Source organism: Citrus sinensis, chromosome 2 (assembly GCF_022201045.2).
Source record: "Citrus sinensis cultivar Valencia sweet orange chromosome 2, DVS_A1.0, whole genome shotgun sequence".
Lineage (NCBI taxonomy): Eukaryota > Viridiplantae > Streptophyta > Magnoliopsida > Sapindales > Rutaceae > Citrus > Citrus sinensis.
The window spans coordinates 26,286,515-26,314,071 of record NC_068557.1 but is presented as its reverse complement, the minus strand read 5'-3'; the positions used below and the strand labels follow the sequence as shown (position 1 = coordinate 26,314,071).

The following is a 27,557-nucleotide window of genomic DNA, read 5'->3' as shown; positions in this document are numbered from 1 at the left end:
CATTAGTTGTGAGAGCTACACAGTCAGCATGCATGCACAATTACTAATTTACCATGTATGCAGTCTGCGAAGGTAGAAAGCTTAAAACGAAGGGGGGTGAAAAATGAAATTAAACCGAACAAATAATAGACATCAGTCAGTAACCCAACAATCAGGAGCCAAGCCAAGCGTGTCCCTCTGAAACGAAGCGTTTCGACTTTCGCCGCCAACAAGCAAACCGTATGAAAGAATAAAATAACGGTAGGAGTTCAGACGCTTCCACCGCTTCTTCTTACCATTACAGACTTGCGTCCCGCTCAACAAAACGATTCATCCTCTGTCGTGTGAAAGCAAAACGATTTAATTTCCATGCCTCAAGGTTCTTCTTCGTCTCTCCCTTTTCGATTTGCTATCCTTATTGTGTTTTGGTTCAGCATAATTACAATATAAAAATGAAAAATATGTTTAATGAATTATATGTATAACGCGTCTGGCAGAACTTCCTGGGTTTTATTATGATGCGGAGAAGAACAGGTATTTTCCCATCAAAGGCCCAATTCCGGGCACTTCCCGTTCTTCTTCAACCGCTGCTCAAAAACCAATTTCAAAGCAGCCCACCCGGGTAATCTTATTTCTATGTACTATTTCATGCATTGTGCTTACATTAGGAAGCTGTTTTCACTTAATGGGCATAGATTTTATATGTATATTTCCTTAGGCAAAGGTAATGTTTTATTATCTTTAGAAATTTCTCTGGTAACTTATTAACTAAGCTAAGTGTAAGTGTTTGGTGAACATTAGATGCCAAGTAGATGTAAAATGTCGGGTCCCTGCAGGTTTCTTAATGTTAATTTGCTTTGAGAATTTACTGCATTCCTTTCTTTTGCACGTGTGATGTTACGGATCTCAGTGCCAAATCTGTTAGTGTGGCCGCCTCAGTACCACTTCTCCTACTTTTTCTAGGTTCAGCCTTTAACATAATTAACTCTTGGTCTTATTTTAACCTTTTTTCCTTTTTTTTTTTTTTTTTTTTTTTTTTTGGCAGGCAACCAATTCATCTCTGACTGGAGCAACAACTTCCAAATTGCTTCAGGCTAGAGAGTTGAGAGGTAATGTTTTCTCTCTTAGTAAAGGGAAGTGTAACTTTAAGGAGGAGTTCCAAAAGAGACTAATATCTCAACCAGTGGTAAGTTGATGGAAAATGGGTTTGTGATTTTAGAAGCTATACTTCTTCTTTTTGGAGCATCATAATGCCATCAGAGTCCTCACATCCAAATCCAAGTTCCCCCACTTTTGATCTCTTAATCAAATATCTTCTTTCAAATTATCTTATATTATTCCATGTTTCAGCGTAGACAGGTCCCTAAGATTTTTTCCTTTTACCTGAAGTTATTCGAACATTGGTGATATCTTTGGCTTGGTTTCTTTATTAAGTGTATCATCCAAGGGATTGTAGTAATTAGTTTTTAAACAGGAATTATGCTTAATATGTTTTTCAAATTTAAATAATTTATTTGAAAAATATAATGAACAAATTCTCTATTTTTAGTTATAGAAATTCACTTTAAAAAGGTTTGCTGGACTTCTTTTCCATTTCAACTCACCGTTTTATGAACGTTATAAAAACGCACTTAGAAGTCATCTTACTTAAATCTCAAACTGTAAGATTTGCAACTACAAAAATCCGTCTAAAGCTACTAGATTGAGGTGAGATAACCAACCCAGATTTTATGGACACATTCTTAGGATTGCTCCATAAAGAAGAGGAAACTGATCTCCCAAGGAGCAATTCCCAATCCAATTATCTTCAGAAAAGCAAATATTCTCTCCATTACTGGTTGCAAGGTAAACTGAAGGTATTACTTGGAGATGGCCTCCCAAGGATTTCTATGAGAATCAGAGGTCATCGTTTTAACATCCTATCCATTAGAGTGACGACTGTATTTGCTTCAGCGGCATAGCAATTTAACTGGGAGGTCCTTTGTCCCGCCCCCCCGCCCCCCCCCCCCCCCCCCTCAACTCCCAATTCCTAACCCTCCACTCTCCAGTTTCTTTATGCTTGTCAAGAATGACCCAAATTGATGAGATGAAAACCTTTACCTTCATTAAAACCTTCCCGTAAAAATATTTCAGCAATCTTTCTATCTTTTTGGCAACCACTACGGGCAGTCTTGAACAATGATAAATATTGGAATCCATTACTTCTTATTTGGAAAAGAGTGGTAACTTGATTTGAAGAGCCCGTGTGTATCTTGAGTGGCTTTACTGCATTGGATCTTGAGTTATTTTGTAGATCTTGTAGATGTCTGGAATGAAAGCAAATCCATCCTCTCTTTTCTCTCTCTTGGATGCTCCCTGAGAGATTAAAGTATGCTTATAATCTTGTTTTTCTATCTAAATTTCTCCTTAGATTTGAAGCAATAGTTGATTCACATATTTGTCTTTGTCTTATTCACTGAATTCTGTATGGAAAATTGTTACAAAGCTTGAGTAATCTATAATTTAAGGTCTTTGTGGTTTTTTTTTTATCCCCCGTCCTATTAGGTTTGGAGGTATGAGGCGACAAATCAAACAGGTGACATCACTTTGGAGCAAATAGAACTGAATGTACAGACGCCTGAGGGTCAGTTCAGAACCGATGTTCTATTAACTGGAAGTGTAAATGGCTTCTTCAGGTATAAATAAAGTTATAATCTGATGTTCTTGTTACTGGTCTTGTAACAAACATACAGGACCTCAAAACTGTGTTTTCATAATGACATAAATATCAAAGTTTTTGATTATTGAAAGTAGAGATTATGGAATAAGAGTTACAAGATTTTGAAAAAATACTTAAACATCATCATGTATTTAAAACTTTTGTATCGTCATTTTTCATACAATTTGTTTTGACAGTAAAATCCGAAAACATATGTTTTATTGAAGGGAAAAAAATAAACTTTAAATGAAAATGTCAAAGCATAGTTATAATAATATTTTGTTTGATTGAGTGGAAAAATGAAAGAGTATGTGTTGGGCACTTTGATTGATTGAGTGGAACAGTGAAAGTGTATGTGTTAGGCACAGTTGCTGGTTAAACCAATGGGTGGAATTATTTCTTACAAGTTTTAATTAAAATGATACTAGAGCTAACTCAGGCCAGAACCTGAAGTAATAGTTTCAGACTTAACTATCTGCATCGTTGTAAACAAATATTAAAAATTCAGTAAAACAAACCTTCACCCAAATGAAAATAATTAAGTGAAATCAAACTAAAAAGGAAAATGCCACTAAGTACTGAAAGGAAAAATTTGCTTTACATAACTTTGCTGTCCGATAGTGCCCTGAAATAAAGTTCGTGTCTACATCTTGGCCTTTTTTCATATTTTGATAATTTTCTTTGTAAATATATATATCTTTCTTTCCTCTAAGTGTTTATCACAAGCTATTGCTTTTTACGTTTTGTGCTATTGCAGTTTGTTTGAAGTTGGAAATGTAGGACAACATGCTCATGATACAGTTAAATTCATTCCCAGCTGTGTGTGGCCTCGCATCAAAGATAATAAAACAGAAAGTTCTAAAGCACCTGAGCACATATGGAGACTGAATAAAGCTTCAATACTTATGCCATCAAGTGTATCTTGTATCAAATTGTTTGGAAAGCACCCTTCTTGTGCAACTGATGGTGGTTCTGTCCGGCATGCATTGTATCCTTCCATGATTACAGATTTTGGAACACTTCTCTATCTTGCTTCAGCACATATAGTTTCTTGATTTTTAGGTTGTTTACTCCAGTGATAACAGCAATTATTGATAATTCTGGGGATAAAAGATGTTTTCCAGTTATAGGTAGCAATTAATCTAACCTTAAATTTTCTCTTAATTTTCTAAGTAATAGTATTGAAGCTTACATGGAAGAGGAGGTATTTCTATTTGGCTTTGGAATGTTGAGTTATTCTATTGAGAATCACAATTAGATTATCATGTTGCTTCATGTCTTTACTTGATTAATATATTGCAGTTTCTATTTTTCAGTTTGCTTTTTGCCCATTCTTTTTCGCTTGTCATACATATTATTTTTATATTAATTTGGTTTTTCATAGCTTACCTGATAAATAAGTTTTTCAAAGTTATAGTATTGGAGCTCGCAATACCTTAACTTCAGAAAACAGGATCACTTCCCTGGGGTCGGAGACAACTGGGGGATCTATTTATGCTCTTAATCTTGACAATCCATTAGATATAGGTCCTAATTTTTCAATCATAAGACGTAGCACCATGCATTTGGTTGCTTCATTCAAGTGTACAGTTTGGACTGCAGATTTCTGTACTAATCCAAGTCAAGCAGTGATTGGCAAGTTTTTCACTCTAATTTTTAGTTTCCATATTGCTTATGAATTTGGCTTTGATGTTTGTTCTATTTGCTACTGTTTAAATAGTCAGCCTCTCCAGTTTGTTACAGAATTTCTGCATTGTAAACATGGTTAGATTCTTCTAGTGCAGCACCGGTTCAGTAAAGGAAATAACTTTATGTAGCTTGTGTCAAGCAATCATTTTTAATTTGTTTGCTTTCTTTATGACTTATTAGCCTTTAGCTTGTGAAGTATATTTTATTTCTGCATTATGATTTACAAGCTTAAATTAAATCATCCTGTTTGAATGTTAGAATTGAAAAATAGATAAATCAGTGACTGTGTTTGGCTTTTAGAAGGAATGTAATGTTCTACACAAGTTTCAATTGGATCAAGTTGAGTCTAACAAGAAAACAAGAATAGTTACCCTGCCCTTTGTTAAGGTATTTATACACTTGTTGTTTTTGCTTCCTATAGGAACCAATCTCGGTGCTGCTATGGTCGACATGGAAACAGGAATGACATCATGGGTCTGTCGTAGTAAAAGTGATATTCTGGCACAACAAGTTATTCATTCGGTAACCTTTTCATCATTAAGGTTCTCTAGATGCACACAAGCTGGGTTATTCATCATTAATGAAGTTTTTGTCTACTTTTATTTATTTTGAAGAGGGAAGGGAAGGCTGGGGGTTGGGGGGTTGTATGTTAGTTTCTTAGTGGATAACAAACTAAACAGAATTAATTTATTAGTAGGGAGAAATGAGCAAAGAAACTCCTTGGGGAAGGGGAAGGGGAAGGGTATCTTTCCAGAGAATGAAAACTCATAAGCTTTTGTCAACTACAGAGAAAACAACCCAAGATCCCTACAGGAAAAATATCCTCAAGAAATGAGAACCCTTTCACTCTTTAAATGAATGAATAGTGGAGAAATGGAGGCCTAGAAGGCTGCGGGATCTTGTCCTACAAACAATTAACTTGAAGTAATGTTGTTCCTTTCTTGCCAATCTCCAAAAAAGATCTAAGACAACACACTTCCAAAGAATCATATAAGTTGCTTGATGATCTCTGTTTCCTCTATACTTGGATAGTTTACACTTTTGGATATCTTGGTCACGGTTATCTCAAGACAGGAGATTGAAGTGACAAATAAATCCTATCTCACATTTCTAAAATGCCTCATATATTGTTTGGACTAAATTTAAAATGATGCAGTTGGTGACAGCTCTGATCATGGACCAGTCATGTTCATGGATTGGTGGATGAAACTGAATAAACTCTAAAGAGTACTATCATTCTAACTCCTAGATCCCTAAGAAGGCAGTTTTCTTATTTTGTACACATCTGGCACTCTGAATTATTTTTCTTATTTTGCACGGCTAACTATTCATTCATTTTTAAGATACTCCAGTTACATAGTCTCTCTCTTCTTCCTAGGCCAACTAACTTTGGATATCTGTGAAATTGGTAATGATCGTTTCTTGTGTGCAGGGAAATGTTGTTTTATGTGGATTCAGGAATGGAGCAATTGTGACAGTTGATGTTCGTGAGAGACAGCGAGGGTGTTCTTCTAGAGCTGGTAGACGACAGCGGATACCTTACTCCCGTTTGCAAAGAAATGATCGAGTTACTAATGAACAATGGTTTGAGGTATATTTTACTTTTTTGTTTATTTATTTGTTTAATATTTTTCTAGATAATGATTTTGTACCCTTTATGCATAACTGCATGACTAGAACTCTTTTTGTGGTGGATGCTATATCAACTTACCAAATTTTTTCAATTTAATTTTGTTCTAGATTAACAGTTGAAAGTTACTGAAATTCCTTGCTGCTTTGACAAACAGTAATTCCAGTCAACTTCGTTTTGCATCCACCAATTCTTTGAGAAGAGATCACTCGTTGTACTATCTTTCATCTTATGTGATCACTAGTCACTACTTATTTATAGTTACTTGTTTCATTCTTATGATTAGATATATGACTTGACCGTTAAACAACTAACTAGGAGATGGGAGTATAAGAATCTAATGTGCATAGAAAACAGAGTGTGCACGTGCGTCTTGTTTAATCTTTATGTACTTTTGTTGTCAATGATTTCGAAACCAGATCGAGATGAGATGGAAGATTTTTGTGAGAATATAATACCGATTGAGTGGGCTGACTCTCTTGATTTTGATGGACCCTTAAGAGGATGTGTAATTGTTCTTTATATATATATATATATATATATATATATATATAAATATATCCCTTGTAGTTGTAGTTATAGGAAAATAGTTTTCCTAGGTTTATTTTAGTATTAATGTTATTTTTCTTCTGTATTTTTTTTTCTTTATTTTAACATGGATTGTTTCAACCAATATTTTTACCCATCTGTCATGAAGTTGCATGCGTACCTAGCTTGAACCCCTTGTTTTGTCTAAAGTGTGACTAATGAGTCTAGATCTTATGTTTTGCAGCTGAAGGCAAACATTTGGCCTTCCCACACCACTTTTATGCCTTCATCGATATCTTGGTTAGTGGCTTTTACAGCATCTATTCTTATAGTTTCCAGTTTTACTGTTATTGTCAATTTTATAACTTTTATTTAACACTTTAGTCTGCAATCTCTTCAACTCTACGACCAGTACTTCTTGGCAAGCTCAATGGATGGAACGGTTAGTGTTCAGTTCTTTCTCATTATGTGGATATTTGCCATCCCAGTATTACCCTGTTTTATGTGCTGCAATATTACATGATGCCTTCTATGCAATGTCAAAACATTATATTTTGTTTTTCATGTCTAGTATTATTTGCTGCAACATTAATAATACTTGAATTTTTTATGGTTCTGTTTCCATCAAAACACTTTTGGTGGGAGATTCTTCTCTCGGTGACTACTGTATAGTTAAATCAGTCACGGTCGAGGTTCAAATCATGGTATCATTTATGTTATCCTAAGAGATAATTTTATTGTCCAATGTCTTATTTTTTTTGCCCCCTCACAAACTCAGTGGACGCTTTTTGCAATTTTTGGTTTGTTCGATGTGATGATACGACATGCATTTGTGTTAACTATTGGTAAAAATGCAGTGTCAAATTTGTCGTCCAATTAGCACAGTGTTGTTGACCCTAGGTTTTATCTGGCTTAATCAGTAACAACTGCAAGATATTTTGTTGGTGTATCTCATGTGTGTTGGTTGAACAATGATATTTTAGATATTTCTTTCTTTTAAAGAGAATCTGGAGACTCCCTTATAGGGCTTAGGGTTAAATCAGGGCTGATTTTTATTAATTGGATCAAAAGAAAGAACAATCCTGACCTATAATTCGAGAGATAGGTCAATCTCTCCCAAAACTCCTAATTTCTCCTAATACTTGACAAAACTCAACATAAAACCCTAAATGACTCCTTATTCTCTTATTTATACTTGAGACCTAATTAGTAAATAAGCAAAACTACTAAACTGCCCCTACCCCTTTATATTTGTGCCTAACATGAGTTTTCATCGATGTAACATTACTCCCCTCCCAAAAAGACAGCTTGTCCTCAATGTTGAATCTTGGAAACTAATGTTGTATCAACTCATATGGCTCCCATGTCACCTCATAGCCTGGCAGGTCTTTCCATGTAATCAACACCTCCTTATTAGCTGGTTGTCCTGTCGCCCCTTGGCGTACTTCTCTACAGCAACCAGTTCTAGCACTACCTCCATATCCTCAGTCAGTGGTGGCGGAAGTGAAGGAGATGGTGTATGTTCGCCAATAGCTCATCTCATCTGCAACACATGAAACACTGAATGAATGATCGATGTTGGTGGCAACTTCAATCGATAAGCCACTTCTTCGATCCTTTCTACGATCTCATATGGCCTAAAATGCTGAGGGGAGAGCTTTTCATTCTTCCATCGCGCCAGAGACTTCTATTGATATGGCCGTAATTTCAGATAAACCCAATCCCCCACCTTAAACTATACGTCCCTCCTATGACCATCGACCTGTTTTTTAATTATCTGCTGCGCCTTAGACATATGCCTCTTTAACTCTTCCAGTATTCGATCCAGTTCCTCTAAATATTGATCTACTTGTGACACAAGTGTTGAACTCTGCACATAGTACACTAAATGCGGAGGGTCACGCCCATACAAGATCTTAAAAGGGGTAGTCTGCGTAGCAATGTGATAAGAAGTGTTGTACCAATACTTTTCCCATGCTAGCCACCTCACCTACGGCTTAGGCGTGTTTGATGTGAAACACCGCAGATAGGTCTCTACACTCCAATTGACTATCTCAGTCTGTCCATCAATTTGTGGGTGGTAAGCAGTGCTCCCTTTCAAAATTGTTCCTGCATCCTAAACAAGTCCCTCCAAAAGTAGCTTAGAAAAATCTTATCCTGGTCTATTACTATCGACTCTGGATTTCTATGTAAACGTACCAACTTTCGCATAAACGCCGATGCAACAGTCACAGCAGTATAAAAGTGTTGTAGGGGCATAAAATGAGCATACTTGCTTAGTCGGTCGACCACTAGCAAGATCACTGTGTACCCATCCGACCATGACAATCCTTTATTAATATCCATCGTCACCTCCTTCCAGATCTTATCGGGTAGTGCTGATGGCTGCAACAACCTTCCCAGCGCCATTGCCATGTATTTGTGGCACTGACATACATCACACACCTTGGTACCATCTCCTTGACATCCTTCTCCATCCCCGCCCAATACAGCTTTGCTGCCAAACGTCGATAGGATTTTGGAACAACAGAACGTCCCCCAATAGTACTCCCATGAAACTCCTGCAACAACTTTGATATGTGGGGTGATGTCCTAGGCAGCACAAGACGTCCTCGATATATCAGTTGTTGTCCATTCATGGAATAGCCCGAATATTCCGTCTCCCCACACAATAATGCAACCCAGATCTTCGCCAACTCCTTGTCCGCCTCAATCTCTCATGACAATGCATTATAATCCATCACCAGAGGCACTGATAAAACTACCATTTGAGGTTCCTCATCCCGTCACGATAAGGCATCTACCGCCTTATTCTCCAACCCCAGCCGATACTATATCTCAAAATCATAACCTAGTAACTTCGACAACCAGCGTTGGTATTCCCCAAACCCCAATCACTATCCATTGCTCCAATAGGAACTTGAGACTCCGCTGATCCGTCTGGATGATGAAACATTGCCCTAAGAGGTATGGTCGGACACTAATAGGGGAAGTCTCTTCCTTCAACATTATAATATCCTCATGTTCCCATCGCGGAGGTAGACCACTGGGCATCTGTAAAACCCCCCTCAAATTGCACCAACAGTTACTGAATTGGTTCCAGAATAACTATTGATGCCTTTGTCCGTACCCCTTCTAGGTTATGCAGCTCCACCAAGAATCCTTGTTCCGCATATTGAATCGCTTTTACCAGGGTTTTAAGTGACACCAAGGTTTTGCATAAACTCGAATCACCCCCTAGTACTACTGCCTGACCACTTATTCAAAACTTGGTTGTTAATAATTTCCAATTCGCTTTCATCTCTCCCAGCGACTGTAACCATTTCATTCTCAAAATTGCGTCTTGTACTTCCTAAGTCCAAAGGAAGGAAATCCTCCCTCACCTGAACGCCTGGTAACAGTAAGATTAGCCCCCTGCATATTCCTCTACTCTTCTCTACTTGGCCCATCATTGCTGCCGGTGGTGGGTTGAGATGGAGTTTCGTCTGTTTCAACAACATGGCTTCGAGGGATGAAAATTGTTATTGAACAGTGTTAAATCGCTGATCAATGGTGGCCTTGAACGATCCCACCTCCGCTTCCAAATTCTCTTCAAGCGCATCCGCCTTCTTCGTTGCCATTGTCTCGGGATCCTTGCTCTGATACCACTTTGATAGGGCTTAGGGCTAAATTAAAGTTGATTTTTATTAATTGAATAAAAAAAAATAACAATCCTGACCTATAATTCGAGAGGTAGATCAATCACTCCCAATTTCTCCTAGTACTCAACAAAACTCAGCATAAAACCCTAAGTGACTCCTTATTCTCTTGTTTATACTGAATAAGCAAAATTACTAAATTGCCCCTGCCCTTTTATATTTGCGCCTAACATAAATTTTCATCGGTCTACCCTCCCAGATACAGATAAGCAGAAGATTATTCCTTCTGTCAGTGAACATTGTCATGATTGGTTAGATTTGAAAAAAAACCATTATGCTAAATGATGTTTAGATAAATAGATGCATTTCACATATCAAAATCTCACGTTTTGAGATTTGAGGTGCTTCTATTAGATTTTTCAGACAGCATTCTTCCCACTTCTTGAAAGAGAAGATTTATTCTCTTACCTGCAACATTATAAGCAAGTATAGGAAATGTTGATTGATTTTAGATGATATAGTGTCACCTTGGATATTTTCATTAGGAAATTGTTTACCAAGAATATCTTGTCAGAGCTGCTTGTACTAAACTTTATCAAAATGTCAACATCCGTTTCTTTGTTTTTCATGTGTGTCTTGAAGTAAAGTTGGATCTTGAAGTTAGATGGGCCCGGACTTCCAGATTATTATTCTCAATCGGCTTATTTTTAGTTGGGCATATAACTCCCTTATATCATGTGCTCTGTCATATTACTTATTGTTATCTTGCTGCTACTTTCATAATCTTTTGAGTATCAGTTTCTAAGATAAGGTTTGTTAGATTTAGTTAAGGTATACTGAGAAGAAAAGATAAATAAGCCCAAGTTCCTTCATCTGTTCCGTGGGCTTATTATTTCTCTTAACAGGTTAAGCTTTATGATCATCGCCTAACTACGAGAGGGGCTGTACAATCTTATGAAGGGCATGTAAATTCTCATACTCGAATACAGCTTGGAGTTGACCAATCTGAGAGATTTGTTATGTCCGGTTTGTAACCGTTTCAATGCATGTTATTTTCTCTAAAGGAGTTTCAGAGATTGGAGCTCTGACAATATATATATATATATATAAAACTAGGTGGAGAGGACTGCAAGTTACGGATTTGGAGCATCAGGTCTGGTGAACTGGTCTTTGAGGATAAGTTTTCTAATTCAGTCCCATCTGCTGTGTGCTGGAGAACTCAAAGTATAGTTTAATTAGCCTCTACATCATTATTTATCCTGATTCTATTTTACTTGTTTTTCATATCCCTTTTAATCTTCAACTCTTCAACAGGATCTATGGGACCGCAGATTGAAGGGAAAATCCACGAAGAGTTTGACTTAGGGCAGAGACACAGTTGGGAGGCATGGATTGGAACACAGGAAGGGCTGTTCCGCATGAACTGGTCCTGACTCAGCTGCCGTCTTGGATCCCCATGTGCAAAATATACCAGCAAACTGTGTATGGTTCAATATGCATGGCAATAGACAATAGTTATTAGCAGTGGCTGCAGTAGTGAATTTATGACCCATTTTCCGGATTCGGGTTTGGCTAACAACAATTTGGTCTTTTATATTTCAGTGACCAAATTTGTATTCTAATTTTCAGAATTGACTCGCTCTAGCTAAGTTTAGAAGGATTTGTTAACAACATACATTGTAGCTATTTTTTTTTTGCAAACTGCACTACTTTTATAGGAAGGTGGGATGGATGATATCGTTTGTAATCTAATTTATAAAATCTCCTGAGTGGTAACGGAGATGTAAGGTTCAATAGAGTTTGGCTTATAATTAATGTAATATACAAAATTAAAAATCTTATATTGATCAAATAAAATATATAAATCAAAACAATGGGTATATATAATATGCTAATGCAATTGAAAATTCTTCAATTTAGATTTAACATATTAAAGTCCGGAAGAGTTTATAATATTGAAATAATGAGTTTATTTCGAATTCTAATATGAAATTTTAATTGAGTACCTTGACTCATAATGCAATTACCCAAAACAAGAAAAGGCTTAAATAGTGCAAAGCATACTGCATGCTACACACACATTAGTACATTACATAGTACTCTCATACTTTCAATTTTAATTTCAGCTTTTAGCATACTGCATGGCAAGTGTTTGTTAATATTGTCTAATCAACCTGTTAATGTGGTCTAATCAACTCACAGTGATTAGTTTTCTTTTCTATCCATGCACAAAAGGATATTGGTCAGTGGTCACCAAGGGCTCCACTTTTTGTAAAGGAAAAAGCTTTATTAAAGAAACTCGTTGATCACTTTCATCAAAGGAGACGATCAGTTCTCTCGCTTTCTCAGTGACTACACTCTACCGATGATAGGTGATTTATTTGAAAAGTGAGTTGTTATGTCATAGACTCATGGTATTGTTTGTTCATACAAGCGTAACCAGGACGGATCTAAAAATTTAATTTATTAGAGATAAAATTATAATAAAAATTAATAATTTATAAAATTGATTCTAATATCAAATTTTTTTTTATAAATTTATTCCCACTGAAATAATTTTTTTATAAAAATTAATATGAAAATAAATGAATTTTTTTATTGAGTAGTTCAATTTTTCCATAGTACTGCCCTCTATGTAAATAAGCATTACAATTTTGTCTTTCTACATAGTTCCACCATGTATGATTTTATACTTACAAATTTCTTACTATTAGACTTCTAACCTCACATGTTAAATTTATAATTTTATTTAGTAGACTTGTTATTTATAACACCAACTTTACAATCGTGCATTAATATTTTATTGTATACCTTAAAAGATAGGGAATAAATGAATATTTACTCAATATTTAATTGTATAATATCCTTTTTTTTAAGGTTTCACTTAAATATAATTGTGGTTAATCTTTCAGTTTTGAACGTGTACATTGGTCTGTTGGGGGAGGTTTAGGTTTGGTGCATGGTTGAGTAATTGATACAAAAGTTTAATATAAGTGATAAACATAAAGCACTCCAAATCAAAAGTGATAAAGGTAGACAGAATGATGCTTTGATTGCCAAAAGCAAGTCATCTTCACCTCCTCTTCTAGTCCCAGACAAAATTGATATGTAAACTATTTGCGAGAGAAATAGAGACAAAAAATTTTAGCGTTAATATGTAGTGGTCTTTTTCTTGACTTAAACTTGCTTTTTGCAAAGTTATTAGAATGATTAAAAAGTAATGGAATAAATTCCTACACAAATATCCTGTCTTTGTTACATGCAAAAATTAATGGAGACAAGATGCCACCAATGTCAAAGCATTACTTGTTTCAAGATTTTGTATTATGAATTCGTAAATGTGCATGTCAAGTTTCAAGTTTTAAGTTTAATACTAATACAAAAGAAAAGTATACATTAGGTTATAAGTCAGAGTCTCTTATTTATACGAGTGGAACAATATTTTCTTCCAAAATATTTAAGAGTAGATTCAACTCACTTGTACCTACATATTTAGGTTGCAATTATAATAAGTTTAACTAATGTAAGGAATCTGACCAATTATTGAATATCAATGAATTTTTAAAATAAAGTTAAGAAAAAAAAATGTAGAAGTTTAGTCTTATTTGAGCATGAAAGTTACCCATCCCAAATTATATCCGGAAGCTTTTTGAAATTGCATAGGTAATTCCACACATTAACCAACAAAGAATGGTACCAAACAAGGGGATAAAACACAGGAGAAGGCAGAAGAGGACATAGAGGACACTTTTTATAGTGATTCAGCTTTTAAAAGAAGAAAACAGTGGGGACAGAAATGTAAGTTACCATAAGAAAACAAGGGTTAATTTGGAAAACAAGGGCAGAAGGAAAGTGACCATTCACCAATCACCATTGCTTTGGATGCTAGGTCCTCGTGACTTTACGCGAAAAACAATGGAGTCTTGGGCCTCCTCCTTTTACTTTCATAATTACAATTCAGTCTCGTCTTCAACAAAAGGCCCAAACCCACATACATTTTTGCATCATTGTGTTTCTCTCTCTCTCTCACCATTTTTTTTTTGTTTTTTTTGGCTATGAGATTTAAAGGATCGTGGTAGAAAATTTTCGGAAATTTTTATTAAATTTGGGATGCTTTTTTTTTTTTTTTAATTGAATCACAAAAACCCCCTTGCAGCTTAACACTCTAATTTTATGGTTCCATTTTCTCATTCAAGAAAAGAAAGTCTAGGGCATCATCTCGAATGTGCTATGATGTACATTCATTTTAAAAGTTGCCGATCAAAATGTATACAAGACATGACCCTGGCTGCATGATTGTTCAACAAAGATCGAATGTGTTATAGTTTACCCGATTTGTGAACGAAACCGATCTCAACAACATTAGACATACTGAAAATGTAAATTATGCTAGCACTTCTATCTATTTTTTTTTTATATGTTTCTTTATTTCTTTTTGGATATGTTGCCTTCAAGAACTGATAAATTAAAAAAACTAAGGGTTTCTTCCATTTAACTAGTAACCATGCTAATCTTCTGTCTTTGGGATGTAATTGATAATGAATAATCTCGTGATTTTGATAAGCACTTTTAGAAAATTAAATAGGTGGTCCTCATTCAATATAAATATATATTTATGGAGGCCGACAACAAGAGCGTTAACTACTAAATAATAATAATAATAATAATAATAATATATGACAGTATCACTAGCTAGCTGCAGCTGCTGGGAAGGAATGTGGCATAATTATGAAAAATCATCAAAAGAAGGCAAAGAAAGATAATGACTAGAATCTAAATCTCATGTACATACATCCTCATGGTTGAATGATTGGTTGGTACTTAGTAGCTCGCTTACCAGCTGGGTTCTATCTCTTTCAAAAAATAATCATAAAAATGAACTGTAGTGATATTACATTGATGTAGTAGAAGAAAATTCAAAGATATATATAAAGGTGACTAACACGTAAGCTAGCTCTCTGTGTAAAATATTTATAAGAAGATAAAACAAACACAAACTAAAAAGATGAACAACTCATATATATAGATATAAACTTAATTAAATTACCTATTTGAAATGGGATTTGGACCACTTGGAACTTCATGGGCACTGTCATTGAAGATCTTTTCTAATTGGCCTCCAGGCTCTAAGGGCGATCTTCGAGCTCGAAACCTCTCACTCTTCTCAGCCGCCACCGGAGGAATTTGATGGACTGTGTTTGTGTTTGAATTAGCCGTCTTGTGTTTTCTTGTGGCAAAATCCATGTTGTTTGATCTCTTCAAATGCACAGGTTCTTCTCCATTTTTTGTGTTGAGTGAATAATAACGAGGAAGATTACTTGCGGTGTGAGACTCCTTGTCAGCAGCTGCACTGGCTTGGATTAATAGAAGAAGAAACAAGAAGAGGGTCATGGTTGTGATATAAGGGGACATTGCAGCACTAGCCATGCAAAAGCAAGAGATCTCAATATAAATTAAATCATCCAAGATTTTGGTTAAGTAATGATCAACATGCAGGTGCCAAGGAAGAAATTAAGTTCCGAGAGTTCAAAAGAGGGGCCAAAAAAAAAAAAGGTGCTTGTAGAGGAAGTATATTTTATGTTTTCAATGAAGAGGGTAAATTTTTAGCTAGGTTTATTCAAATGAGAGAGAGAGAGACAGAGAGTTAAGGCCTTGAGGGGAAAGCAAGAGGTGTCAGTGGTGGACTACTTTTGCAATGTTTTTGAGGTGGATGGCTTTATCAGTGTCCTGTTCTTATGGCGGTGATATTACATAAAAATAAAGATTTGACTACTATCCATATCATCTAATTACAAGTATCTTAAGTCAGTTGGAAGTTTATGTCAGATTTTAGGTTACAAGTGGTGTATAACAATTTTAGATATACGCAATTCTAGCATACTTTCATGAATATCTACATCTAAATTTTCGAGTAATTTTTAAATAATATAATAATTTGTATATTTCAGTTTTCTAAAAAGTAATAATAATAATTTAGAAGAGTAAATTTCAATTCATCTTTTAAATAAAATGATAATATTTAATTTACTTCTTAAAAATGTGAAAGTCTCATTTTAGTTCAGAAGATAAGAATAAACGGGAGGTGGGTTGATTTTTTTTTTTTAATCATCTTTTTGGAGGTATATTGAAAATTTTTTATTGAATGAATAAGGAGGTAGGCAGCATGAAACTAACTGAGTGTGGTTGTATTTGTGTGGAAGAGATATGAAAGTGCTGGATATTGGATAGGGAGAAGCAACCTACAGTCTCCTAGGAGGAGAACCAAGGGTTAGCCCACAAAGACATTGAGAAACAGATGAAACATTTACAAGCAGTCAAAAGTAAATAAATATAATAAAATTTCGTCTGTTTTGATGCTCGAAGCACAAACATCCAATATAAAATTCAAATAGAACTTTGGCTTCCACGATATTTACAAGTAGAAGCAGTCAAAATAAACTTTGTTTTCATGCCAAAAGCACAAACATACTGTACAAAGCTGAATGAAAAGAATTCGCTTCATGCCAGGCACAAATAAATTAATGAATTTTGTTATCTTTTGTTAATGAAAGGCTTTTCATTTAATTAATAATAATTTTATCAGCGAATAACAACATCTAGTGTATATTTAACGGGAAAATCTTGGGTGCTTCTTATCATTTCCATTCAGTCCTTGCAACATATATACTTCAACTCATTTTTTTTTTCGGTGTATTAAACCATTTGGTATCCGAAGACCACATTGGGCCTCGACTAATCCAGATTCGAGCCGGGTAGGACCCATTTGGTAGCCAAAGACCATATTAGGCCTCGACTAATCTAGATTCGAGCCGGGTAAGACCATTAGGGTGACAAAGCTCTCCCAATAAGTATTTAACGTAGCTGCATTCCCAAGCCTCGAACCGAGGACCTTGGTTAAGATAGAACAACCTTATGCCAATTGATCTACGCGCTTGTTGGTATACTTCAACTAATTATGATAATATGTGTACTTACATGACAAGTATTGAATAAATAAGAAGTAACAATTTAACATCACCAAATATCTTGTCATATTGAACACTTTTATCTCAACACAATGCTTTAGGAGCACCACAAATCTTCTCATATTTAACATTTCCATCTCAACACGAAAGGTTTAAATACATACAGTTCCACAACAAGAAATAAAATAACTGTGGAATGATAAAAGTCAAAATCCTCAGCAGTATTAATAATTGCAATAAAAGCTGAAAATCAGGCAAAAAGAAAAAAAAAAAGAAAAGATCAATAAAATGAACACATTAATGTTTGAAGCTTGGGAAAACAAACTAATTAATAGCTATGAGAATTGACAAAATTGCAATTGGTGCGGATTTCTCCTTCATCTCCTGATAAAACATTAACTTTGCCAAATTTTTTCATGGAGGCCCCGAATATTTGGCCGTAGAGGAAGGATGGCATGCTAGCCAACGCTTTAGCAATGGGTTCAGTCCTTTTATCAGAGAGCAAGAGTTGATCTGTTGGTAGCAGCCCCAAGCCGTTTTGAAGATTTTTATAGTACATGTTGTCAAATTTCCAGGGACTTTCAGCATCCAATTCAGCATCTTCTGATGCCCATCTGCATCTTCTTTGCAAGAAGTTGAGGTATTTTTCATTAATGGAGGGATCCGGTTTCCCTGTCCCTTTGTAATTGTAAATCCTGTCTTGAACTTGTGCACATGATGTCCTACCGATTGTATGTGCCCCTGGAGAGAGAAAAATATACACATTAACACTTAAGTAATAAATTCATAATTTCTGAACTCTCGTGAACTTAAAATATATATATATATCTTTGGAATTACCTGAGAGAATAACCAAATCGGACACTTCTAATCCCATAGATTGGAAAAACTCGAGCAGGGTGGTAACATTGTCGTGACCCATTGGCACAATGTCAGCTTCCTTGCCAATAGACACTCGCCCGTCTTTCCTTCCTAAGGGAACGTCCCAGTATTCACCACCAAGAAGCACGGTGGCGTCCCTGGCGGCCGCTGCCAGAATGTCGGCACAGGAGACGGTTTTCGGGCATTCCTTCTCCAGCTCCGCCTTGATATCATCGATCACCTCGAACCCTCTCAGTGTTTTGCTTACATTAGCCCTTCTTTCGCTTCCGTCGTTGTTCAAAAGAATTGAACCATCACATCCCTGCATTATTAGTTAAAATGACACATTGTTTTTTAGTATGTTATTTTAAAAATTACTTAACGTTTTAATAAAAGAAAAAAAAAAAGAGATACTATTTTCTTACCCTAACTGCGCAGTCGTGGTAGTGCAACCTTAGAAGGCTGGGAGCAATTTTGTAATCCTTGTCAACCCATTCTTTAACCTTTTTATTGATGATTTTTTCAACGTTTTTATTTGGACACCTCCGATGATAGTAAGAGGAGGATGGCCATTCGTCGGAATGCAACATCTCTGACGATGCAAAACTGTCGTCTAAACCGATATCACCAACTGGGAGGTCAACATCCAACGGGGATTTTTTATTTTGATCTTGCTCATTGTAGGCTGCTGATGAGATTGAAATCAACTGAACAAGAAGAATGATGAAGAAGAAGAAAGAAATAGAAGAGGAGTAATTCATGGCTTTGTTGTTCTTGTTTCTGCTATATAAGAATTAGCTCTGAACCAAGAGAAGCATGTGTTTTTTATGAGCTTTCAAAATTTGTTTCGACTTGTATATATAGCATTAGCATGCGGTGAAAAAAGAACCCATATTATTATAACTGGGAAAAGAAATACGTGAGACGCACTCCCACAGAGACAAAGATGACATGCTAGCATGTATTAATATTGTAAGAAGAGTTGACAATAATAGTTTTGCTTTATTTTCTAATTATAATAAAGGAAGTATATGATTTTAAATTTCTAAGGTTGGTCAAAATGGATGCCCAATTCCAAGCCAATTATTAAGATTAGTTCTTTTTAGCAAATTTTATCCAGTTTTTGTTTTAAATTTTAAAGCGGAGACATAGCATTTGACCGAGTATGTTTTAAGATGGATAGCTTAACTGTGATGGTCTTATAAAATAAAACTGCTTAATTAAAGTTTGGTAACAAAATGTGTGTAATGTAATTTATGCTAGTAACAATTGAGATGAGAAAGTATCATGAGATTTGTCTCACTATGAGATGAGAAAGTGTCATGAGATTTGTCTCACTATGTGGCCCATTAATTAGTTTGTTAATGATATTATTAGTTTTTAAAATTTTAAATGTTTTAAAAAAATCGAAAAAATATTTTTGGGGATATCAAATGTATGGTGACTTATGGGCCAACCAAATTAAACAAACAACTCATTTGACTAAAAGACCGGGTTCAAATTAAAAAATAAAATGAGTGCTACTATTGGCACCCCCTCCGAATCTTTTAAAACCCGTTGCTAATTTTTCTTGTATTAATAGAAATGGTAGGTGCATTATGTTGGACATCTAGTTATGCAAGGAATCTTCAGTTTTTTGAAAATAAGAGTGAAAATTCCCAACTATCAGTGACTAAAGTAAAAGCCATTGTGGAGTCATAACAAAAGAACTAAAATGTCTCTCATACGGCAAAGTCCACATCGGTAGCACCAAATCTAGTGAATGGAGTCCCCACCAGAAGGATGGATCAAAATCAATGTAGATGCAGCAATGAGAGCAGAACAACAGATTGTTGGGCTGGGGATTGTACTTTGAAACTCAGATGGAATTTTGTAGCAGCTGGAATGAAGAGATCAACTTTCACTGGTGAAGTTTCGTTTACAGAGGCTGAAGCAGCCCTTTGGGGAATAGAAGCTGCAGAGTCCATTGGTCACAACTCAGTGATAGTGGAAACCGATTCACAAGAGACAGCTGATTTATGCCTTAATATAAAAGGCAGCAAGCAGAAAATAAATTTTTTGGGTGATTTTTGAGATTCAACAGATTATGAATAGATTGACAAATGTTAAGATTCGGCATATATAGCAAGCTTGTAATTCCTTAGCTCATTTGATAGATAAACTAGCTCTAGACAAATTAGAGCCTAATGTATAGCTAGGATAGTATCCAGTTGAACTTATGTATTTATTTTCTGATTTAAATGGATGAAAGGTATATTTTCTTAAAAAAAAAAAAAAAAAAGGCTTCATTTTCAATAAACCCATTAACTTTTTACCATCACCACCACAAAATAATCCTGATCACATTTGGCATCCGACATCTTCCGACCAAACAAATCCATCAGCGGCCAATAGACAAATTCTAGGAAGGAGGCCACTTTAGTAATAGAAGAAGAAGCCAATATGAAGTTAATAATTACAAGAAGTAAACAAAAAGTTTACATATTCCTTAAATGAAAGCTCCCTTTTTTTATCATTTTAATTTATTGCGCTTTTTTTTTTTTTTTTATCATCATCAGTAAACATGAATGAATTCATAATACATACTAAAAGAACGAAGCAAAAGGACGAAAATAAAAGAAACGCAATCGTAAATATTCTACATATGTAAATTTGTCGACCACGACATTGAATATAAGTTTAGAGAAAAATATCAACTAAATTTCGGATTTTATAGGTAACTCTCGGGAATCTTATTTCACCATAGCGAACATATTGAAGTGGGGTTAAAGAAAGAACAAAGAGATGAACTGTCAAGACGAGACTTATTACAAATTATATGGGATGTACCGATGTTGAAATTTTTAAAAGTGTAAATATACGAAGAAAGGAGTTTTAAAAGATCTATAAAGGGGCAGTGCCCATATTCAAACTCAAAAAAAAAAAAAAAAAAAAAAAGATGAGGCGGCCCACTGCATATATTTTGATCGGCATTAGTCATGTTTTGGATTGGGCTTAAACAACAGAAGATATCAAATGAATTATGATTCGTTGGATCTCGTCCACAAAATTGGATTGTGAAATGAAAGATTAGACAAAGTGAGTTTTCCGATTATCTTGTCAAAATAAAATCCAAAAGAAACATCTTTCCTTTCTTTTTGAGTGCTGCTATTTACCCCGAATTTACACCCCGAAATCAAAACGCACCGTTTGCTCTGAGTTAATCACGTGTCCATTATCTTGCTTTATATAAAGGAAAGAAAAAAGTTGGGGAAAGAAAAAGCAAAAGCAAAGCTGTTTCTTCACGTGTTTCTTCAGTCAATGTGTGGGCCTAACTAGAAAATTTGTTGTGTCCAGCTGTGGTCTGCTTATTTTAATTTGCTTTGCTATTTCCTTCCTTCTTTGTTATTTCCTTCTTTGCTATTTACTTTGCTTTCGGGAAGATCTGAAAGAGAAAGAGGAGTTCATTGCTTTACAAAGTGAAAAACTCTACATTACAAAACTCATAAGTATTTATTGTTTCTACATTTAGTTGTGCTGGACAAAGACTCATTTATTCTACAGCATTTTAAATTGACCATTTTTCTTCTTTTGTTCTATTTCAGAATCAGTTGAAAAGACCATGAAAGCATGAATAAATGAAGCCAAAATGTGATATTTTTTTTGCTTTCTTGAATATCACGATTTCAAGTATGAAGATTTTGCCATGCAAGAATGTTGTGTTCAAGTTCCGCATGTACATTATGTCAATAAATTTCTTAGCTAGTTCCAAAATAAACAAGTGAAAACACGAAGGAAATTTCTTGGAAATTCACAAAACTAGAAATCGCTATAGGATAAAGAAACAATTGACATCAACTAATCAATTAATCAATTGCAAATTAATACATAGTACAAAATAATACAACTTAAAAATAACACTTGAATAGATAACATATCACAACAATTACAAGTATTTTAATGTAATCATATTTTGGTGTCTGTCTCCTTCGAAGATCGTTATCATACAATAATTGGAATTTAACGGACAAACACTCAATCTCTAATGCTAATTTTCTAACCTCCTCCACTAACATCAATTTTCTCTTCGCTTGGTTTACGATATTCAGCCCATTGAAAATTATTACATCTTTTACAAAGCCAAAATTTACGATTTGGATTCTTTGTTGTACGTGACGTTAATAACTCCATGTAATTACCGCATCCGTTAAATAGCTGCTGTGAGTTTCGAATTTCACTTGTGCTAGTTGACATTATGGTTAATTGATTTCCGAAACTACGAAACAGAAAATAAATCGAAAATAAATCAGAACATACAACAATTACAACACCAGTTACACACAAATAAAACAGAAATTAAATTCCCAGGGTGTCAAAGTGTCCAATTCCCAGGGTTGGAGGAAAATAAAATAGAAACATGAGAAAAGCTCTCTCGAGATTGGTTGCCCAGGTTGTTAAACAAGCATGGTATCTGTTACCCATAATGATTCATATACTGAAGCAATATTCGTCCATTCAAATATAACTACATCAAGTTCCTACAATAATAATAAATTATCATCAAATTTTCAATTTCTTGCTTCCACCATTTATTTAGCATTTTAATCAAACTCAAAAAAGCCAATCAATTCAAGCATACATCACAAACATACCAGTCTAAACATTTTTAACTGGTAAAAAATTATTAAAAAATAGAAGAAGCAAGAGTAAGTCAAACAAAAAATCACTATGTTCATAACCAAACACCAAGCAACCCTCTGTTTCACCCCTGAAGAAACAGAACACCACCTCCCCAGAAGAAATGACCAAAATAGGCATAACACAGATAATTAAGGATCTAAGCACAATAGCAGCAAAGCACAACCGATATTCATCATTCAAAACATCGAAATCCAAACCAAAGGAATCAAGTACAGAAGCCTTGCAACTAACAATAAAATTCTTTTCCGAAGATAGCAAAGCGAAATATGTAAAATCTGTCCAATTTAATTTTTGTAATTTACAAAATCTTATAGCAATCACACCCACAGTATCCGACTCGATAACTAATTCAATTAACCAAAAATAATTAAATAAATAAAGCTACCGCTACCACAAGAAGCCAACATAAAAACCACCCATCAGATGATGATACATGCATCAAATACAATAACGAAAATTGAACGAGAGCAAGAGAACGAACCATCGATCAAGAGTTGAGGGAAGGGGGGGGGGAAAAAGAGATTGAATTGAGACGCAAGTGGCGTGGTTGAGTGGATTTGAAACCAAAAATGGAATGAAATCCTCCTGACTTAACAAACGAATCTGCCTGAAGAAAAAGAGTGCTGCTAACTAGAAAGAGAAATGGAAAGTGACGAATCTGCCTGGAGAAAAAGAGTGCTGCTAACTGGAAAGAGAAATGGAAAGTGAAAGCAAAATGTTTACCTTGCTTTACAGATTGCTTTACGGGCCTAACTAGAGAAATGGAAAGTGAAAGCAAGGAAGTGGAAAGTGGAGGTAAAATGAAGCAACACGTGTGGAGAGAAAAAAGTAAACGGTGCGTATTGATTTCGGGGCGCAGATTCGGGGTAAATAGCTTTTTCCTTTCTTCTTTTTCTTTTTTTTATAGATACCAAAATACAACTTTACTTGATTGAAATTGAAAAATAACAACGTGAATGGAGGTAGGAATGATTCCATCCAAACTACAGGATTTTCAAATTCTAAAGCTTTCTTAGTTAAAGAGTGGACAATAGCATTATATTCTCTTAGTATATGGTGAATTGTTGACTGATCCAAGCTCTGGAGACTATAATGAATAGTTGAAATTGTCCAAAAGATTTCTGTCAAGCTGTCTTTCATGTTCAAAATTAAGTACACTACTTTCTTCAAATCAGATTCAATGATCATTAAAGAGCAACCTGAATTCCAAGCAGTCTTGATACCCAGTCTCACAGCTTCAGCTGCCAAATTAGCAATATTATTTTGGAACACTGATATTTGAACTATAGTTGCCATTACATTTCCATTTGAGTCTCCTATTGCCACTCCCAGCTTTGCCATTCTATCCTTCATCTTCACTGCTGCATCAACGCTAACTTTGAACCAACTAGAAGGTTGGGTTTCAAGTCTGATGCCTGTTCACTTGCTAGGTTTGGGGAGATTTAACAAGCTGCACTTTGATTCTTCTATAAGATTTCAGAATTACTTCAGCTCTTGCAACTAATATTTGTAAATCTTCTTTCTTGTTCTCAAAGATGAAAAACATTCCTTAGGTACCAAATAGACCAACACAAAGCAACTATCGACTCTAACTCCTTTGGCCACTTTTTCCTCAGCATTTCTTGTAGCACACCCATCATATATCGGGGGTCCAGTATCTTAACATCATTTGCAAAACTAATAAACTTCCACACTTTTTGAGCAGCTTTGCATTCTACCAGAGCATGAAAAACATCTTCATTTCTCAAACCACATCTCTAACAAAGAGAATTATGCATAATTTTCCCTTTTCAAATATTAGCAGTTGTTGGCAGGAGGTTTCTGACAGCTCTCAACATGAAAATCTTAACTTTTTTGGTAACTCACTAGACTATATAATACTCCATTGATTTTGAGAGCTGTCTGAACTACGAGGGTTATCTGAAAATTTTAATTTTAGTGCAAGTTCATATCCACTCTTAACAAAATACTGATCTTTTCGTGGAGTTCTCATAAGCTGAATCTGCAGGATCTTGTCAGTATCTTCCTTCATAAAATGCTATTGAATCTCTTTTTCGTTCCAATGCTGGTTTTCATTTTCAATTCAGCAACCGCTGCATGAATTTTAAGTTATATCATATAAATAAATTATTTAACTCTTAAAAATTTTGATCCAGAAGGTATAATTGTAACGATTGTTTTTTTATAACTGAGTAATTAGCTCAAACTAGAAGGACTAAATGAACAATTACGTACCATTAGAAAGGGTGATGATATCTCTACCCTATAGTTTTTGTAAATCCACCCCATTTTCAAAAAATAATTACAAAAGTACACATTATTTTTAAAAAATTTCAAATAAAAATGAACTTTGGAGAATAATTAATTAAATCTATCGTAATTTACTTTTTTTTAGTTAGATTTTTTATTATATTTGATTATAAAGATTGTTTTTGGCATAAGTTTAAATTGACTATTTTATTCTTATAATATAAAACTACCAAGAATTTACTTTAACTTAAATATTTTTCTAATTTTTTTACCAAATTCATTGTTTCTTTCTGATACTACTTTATTAGTATAATTATTAAACTTTAATTAAACTAACATAACGTCTTTATGGCACAATACCCAAGTAAATTATTGAGCTCTCAAGTTTATGTCATTTACATGTAAAGGTAGTGGAAACAATAATTATATTTCATTTAAAAGTGTTAGATAATAAGTCACGTGATTAAATACCGAAATTATCAGACATGGTACCTCATGTCTATTGGGGCAATTTGGTCGTTTTTTTATATTATAATGATAAAATAGTAAAATTCATATTAAAGTTTATGATCAAAGATGGTGAAAGAAACTTAAGAAAAAAAAATTAATAGAATGATTTAATTGATTAACTGCATAAAATTTTTATTAATTTTTTTTTTGAAAATATTGTGAATTCATTGTGATTATTTTCTAGAAATGGGTGAACTTACAAAAATAGTAGTGTGAAAATATCCCCACCGCCTTAGAAATTATGGTTAGTGATGAAAGTTGCGAAAGAGAATAGTTTTCAAAAGATTGTTGGTTACACATGCTATCTTGTCAGAGTTGTTCGTTCAAATCTTGTAAATTTGCATGCTTACATAGATGGTTGATTTCGTCTCTGATATATTGTCCAACAACTCTTTTCCCTGGTCATTTTTCAACCGACCCAGATTCCATTATCGAAATTGGGAAATATCCTCGTTAATTTTTTTCCTGTAGAAGCAAAAGCAAGTTTTTTATATGCATGTGAATTACAAAACGGGATACGCATGCATGAAAGTCATCACTTCCGAACAAGTTGAATACATGTAATCTTGTTTTGGTTGGTAATAGCTGGTATGGTATAAAAAGAAAGACGACGAACAAATTTGAAAGGGATGAACTCAAAAGGCTTCAATACTGTGGCCGTCAATAGCAACTCGAATGTATCTCTTTCACATGACAATTAGATTTTGATTTGGTCAAGTTATTCACATTTCGTTTGAAATTCTTGTATGAGATGATGTGTGGTTCGAGAACAGTACATTGTACATAATAATAAGTCGATGATGAAGCTATTTATTCACTTGATATATCTTTTAACTTTGCAATGAACCAAATCTCTTATAAATCAAAATTGAAGGTAGAAATTTGGAAGATACATATACACTGAGAATTGGGCTACTTATTTTCTAACATTATTTTGAACGTGTATCAGCATATTTTAATTTTCTAAGGAATAAATAATTACTTGATTCGAATATTGCGACATGGCATATGTATGATTGATCTCTACATCATTAGAAACTAATATTATTAATGTAGCCAAATCATTGTCTGAATAATTTTGTCAACTTAATATTATTGTATAGCGTGATGGGATAATATTGTTTGATTATCAATCGATAGCGCCATATTGGCATGTATACACGAATTATATTTAATTGGTCACGGGATAAGAACCTTTTATCTACATGCGTGTCCTTTTATATGTAGGCAAAGTGATGCGTGTCTCAGATTTATCATGAAGCTAAGGCACAAGAGCTAATACATTTTTCCCTTTTTTTTTTAATTTATTTAATAGATGTAGGTGGGTTAGAGAGAATTTTTAATACTGGTAAAATGTAATTAAACGCTGTTCGACATCTAAATCGTCTTTCTTGTCTTCGATGCCTAAATAACACATAACGTTGTTCCTAATTTCGAGATATTTTTGTTAGGTTAATGCAAGAATTAATATCTACTTTAGAGTGATTTTGACATTAAATTTTCAACTAATTAACAACTTTTTTTTTCCTTTTCATGAAATACTCTTTAGATTGAAAATAATACTGAAGTGCGATTATTTCAGTTATTATATTACAATACACATATCACAAATTTTCAAATTTCAATCAAGGTCATTATTATTAGGTAGGGAGATAAGTACTTAAGTAGTTTTATAAAAGTAATTTTATTACAAAAAAAAGAAAAGAAAAGAAAAGAAAAGAAAGAAACACTTCCAAACACCAAATACTAGCATTATACATACATACATACATACATACATACATACATATATATATGTGTGTGTGTGTGTGTGTGTATAAAGGAAGACACATGAACAAAGAAACGTACTATAAGTCAGACAAAGGTGAGTCAATCGTTGTTGGCATAAACGTAGTTTATGTAACTTAATTTTGTACTTCTTAATATTATCTTGTTGTTAATTTGTTCTTGATAATCAATTTTCTTTTTACGTAAGACGATTAGTTTTGACCCAAGTGTCCTTGCTGTTAAATTTAATGCATGGCTTGAACTTCCAAGTCTTCAAGCGTAGAATTTTGTCTGTACGTCCAATATTGAGGTCGTTTTCAAGTGTAAATTATAATTAAATTACAAATCAAACCATTTCATGA

At 34.4% G+C, this 27,557-nt stretch overlaps 2 protein-coding genes across 4 annotated transcripts; one reads left to right on the top strand and one right to left on the bottom strand.

Moving 5' to 3' along the window:
* The first annotated feature begins 114 nt into the window (after positions 1-114).
* LOC102613228 (uncharacterized) lies at positions 115-11,977 on the top strand. 3 transcript variants are annotated; one of them, XM_006468528.3, is made up of 13 exons: positions 118-358; positions 477-601; positions 1,025-1,165; positions 2,524-2,654; positions 3,435-3,665; positions 4,131-4,312; positions 4,788-4,888; positions 5,799-5,957; positions 6,769-6,824; positions 6,909-6,966; positions 11,068-11,188; positions 11,279-11,386; positions 11,477-11,977. In XM_006468528.3, the coding sequence occupies exons 1-13, from the start codon at positions 349-351 to the stop codon at positions 11,593-11,595; spliced, it is 1,542 nt and encodes a 513-aa protein (XP_006468591.2). In that variant the 5' UTR covers positions 118-348; the 3' UTR covers positions 11,596-11,977. The 3 variants fall into 3 exon arrangements, with proteins under 3 accessions (XP_052290746.1, XP_006468591.2, XP_024950654.2); XM_025094886.2 differs by lacking the exon at positions 1,025-1,165; XM_052434786.1 differs by lacking the exons at positions 11,068-11,188; positions 11,279-11,386 and having other exon boundaries at positions 115-358; positions 11,477-11,675.
* Positions 11,978-17,200: 5,223 nt separating this feature from the next.
* LOC102629434 (peroxidase 7) lies at positions 17,201-18,788 on the bottom strand. The gene is made up of 3 exons (XM_025094945.2): positions 18,414-18,788; positions 17,968-18,310; positions 17,201-17,868 (listed from the first exon to the last, which is right to left on the bottom strand). Exons 1-3 carry the CDS (start codon positions 18,747-18,749, stop codon positions 17,456-17,458), a joined length of 1,092 nt encoding a protein of 363 aa, XP_024950713.2. The 5' UTR covers positions 18,750-18,788; the 3' UTR covers positions 17,201-17,455.
* Positions 18,789-27,557: the final 8,769 nt, after the last annotated feature.

What these genes read in the sequence shown, in the direction of transcription:
- LOC102613228 (XM_006468528.3), top strand. An exon ending in GGTTCTGTCCGGCATGCATT is followed by an intron (nt 3,666 to 4,130) that starts GTATCCTTCCAT and finishes TTCAGAAAACAG; the next exon opens with GATCACTTCCCTGGGGTCGG. An exon ending in ATGCCTTCATCGATATCTTG is followed by an intron (nt 6,825 to 6,908) that starts GTTAGTGGCTTT and finishes TTAACACTTTAG; the next exon opens with TCTGCAATCTCTTCAACTCT.
- LOC102629434 (XM_025094945.2), bottom strand. Translation starts at nt 18,749, where the DNA reads ATGAATTACTCCTCTTCTATTTCTTTCTTCTTCTTCATCATTCTTCTT. An exon ending in ACCACGACTGCGCAGTTAGG is followed by an intron (nt 18,311 to 18,413) that starts GTAAGAAAATAG and finishes CTAATAATGCAG; the next exon opens with GGATGTGATGGTTCAATTCT. An exon ending in CGATTTGGTTATTCTCTCAG is followed by an intron (nt 17,869 to 17,967) that starts GTAATTCCAAAG and finishes TTCTCTCTCCAG; the next exon opens with GGGCACATACAATCGGTAGG.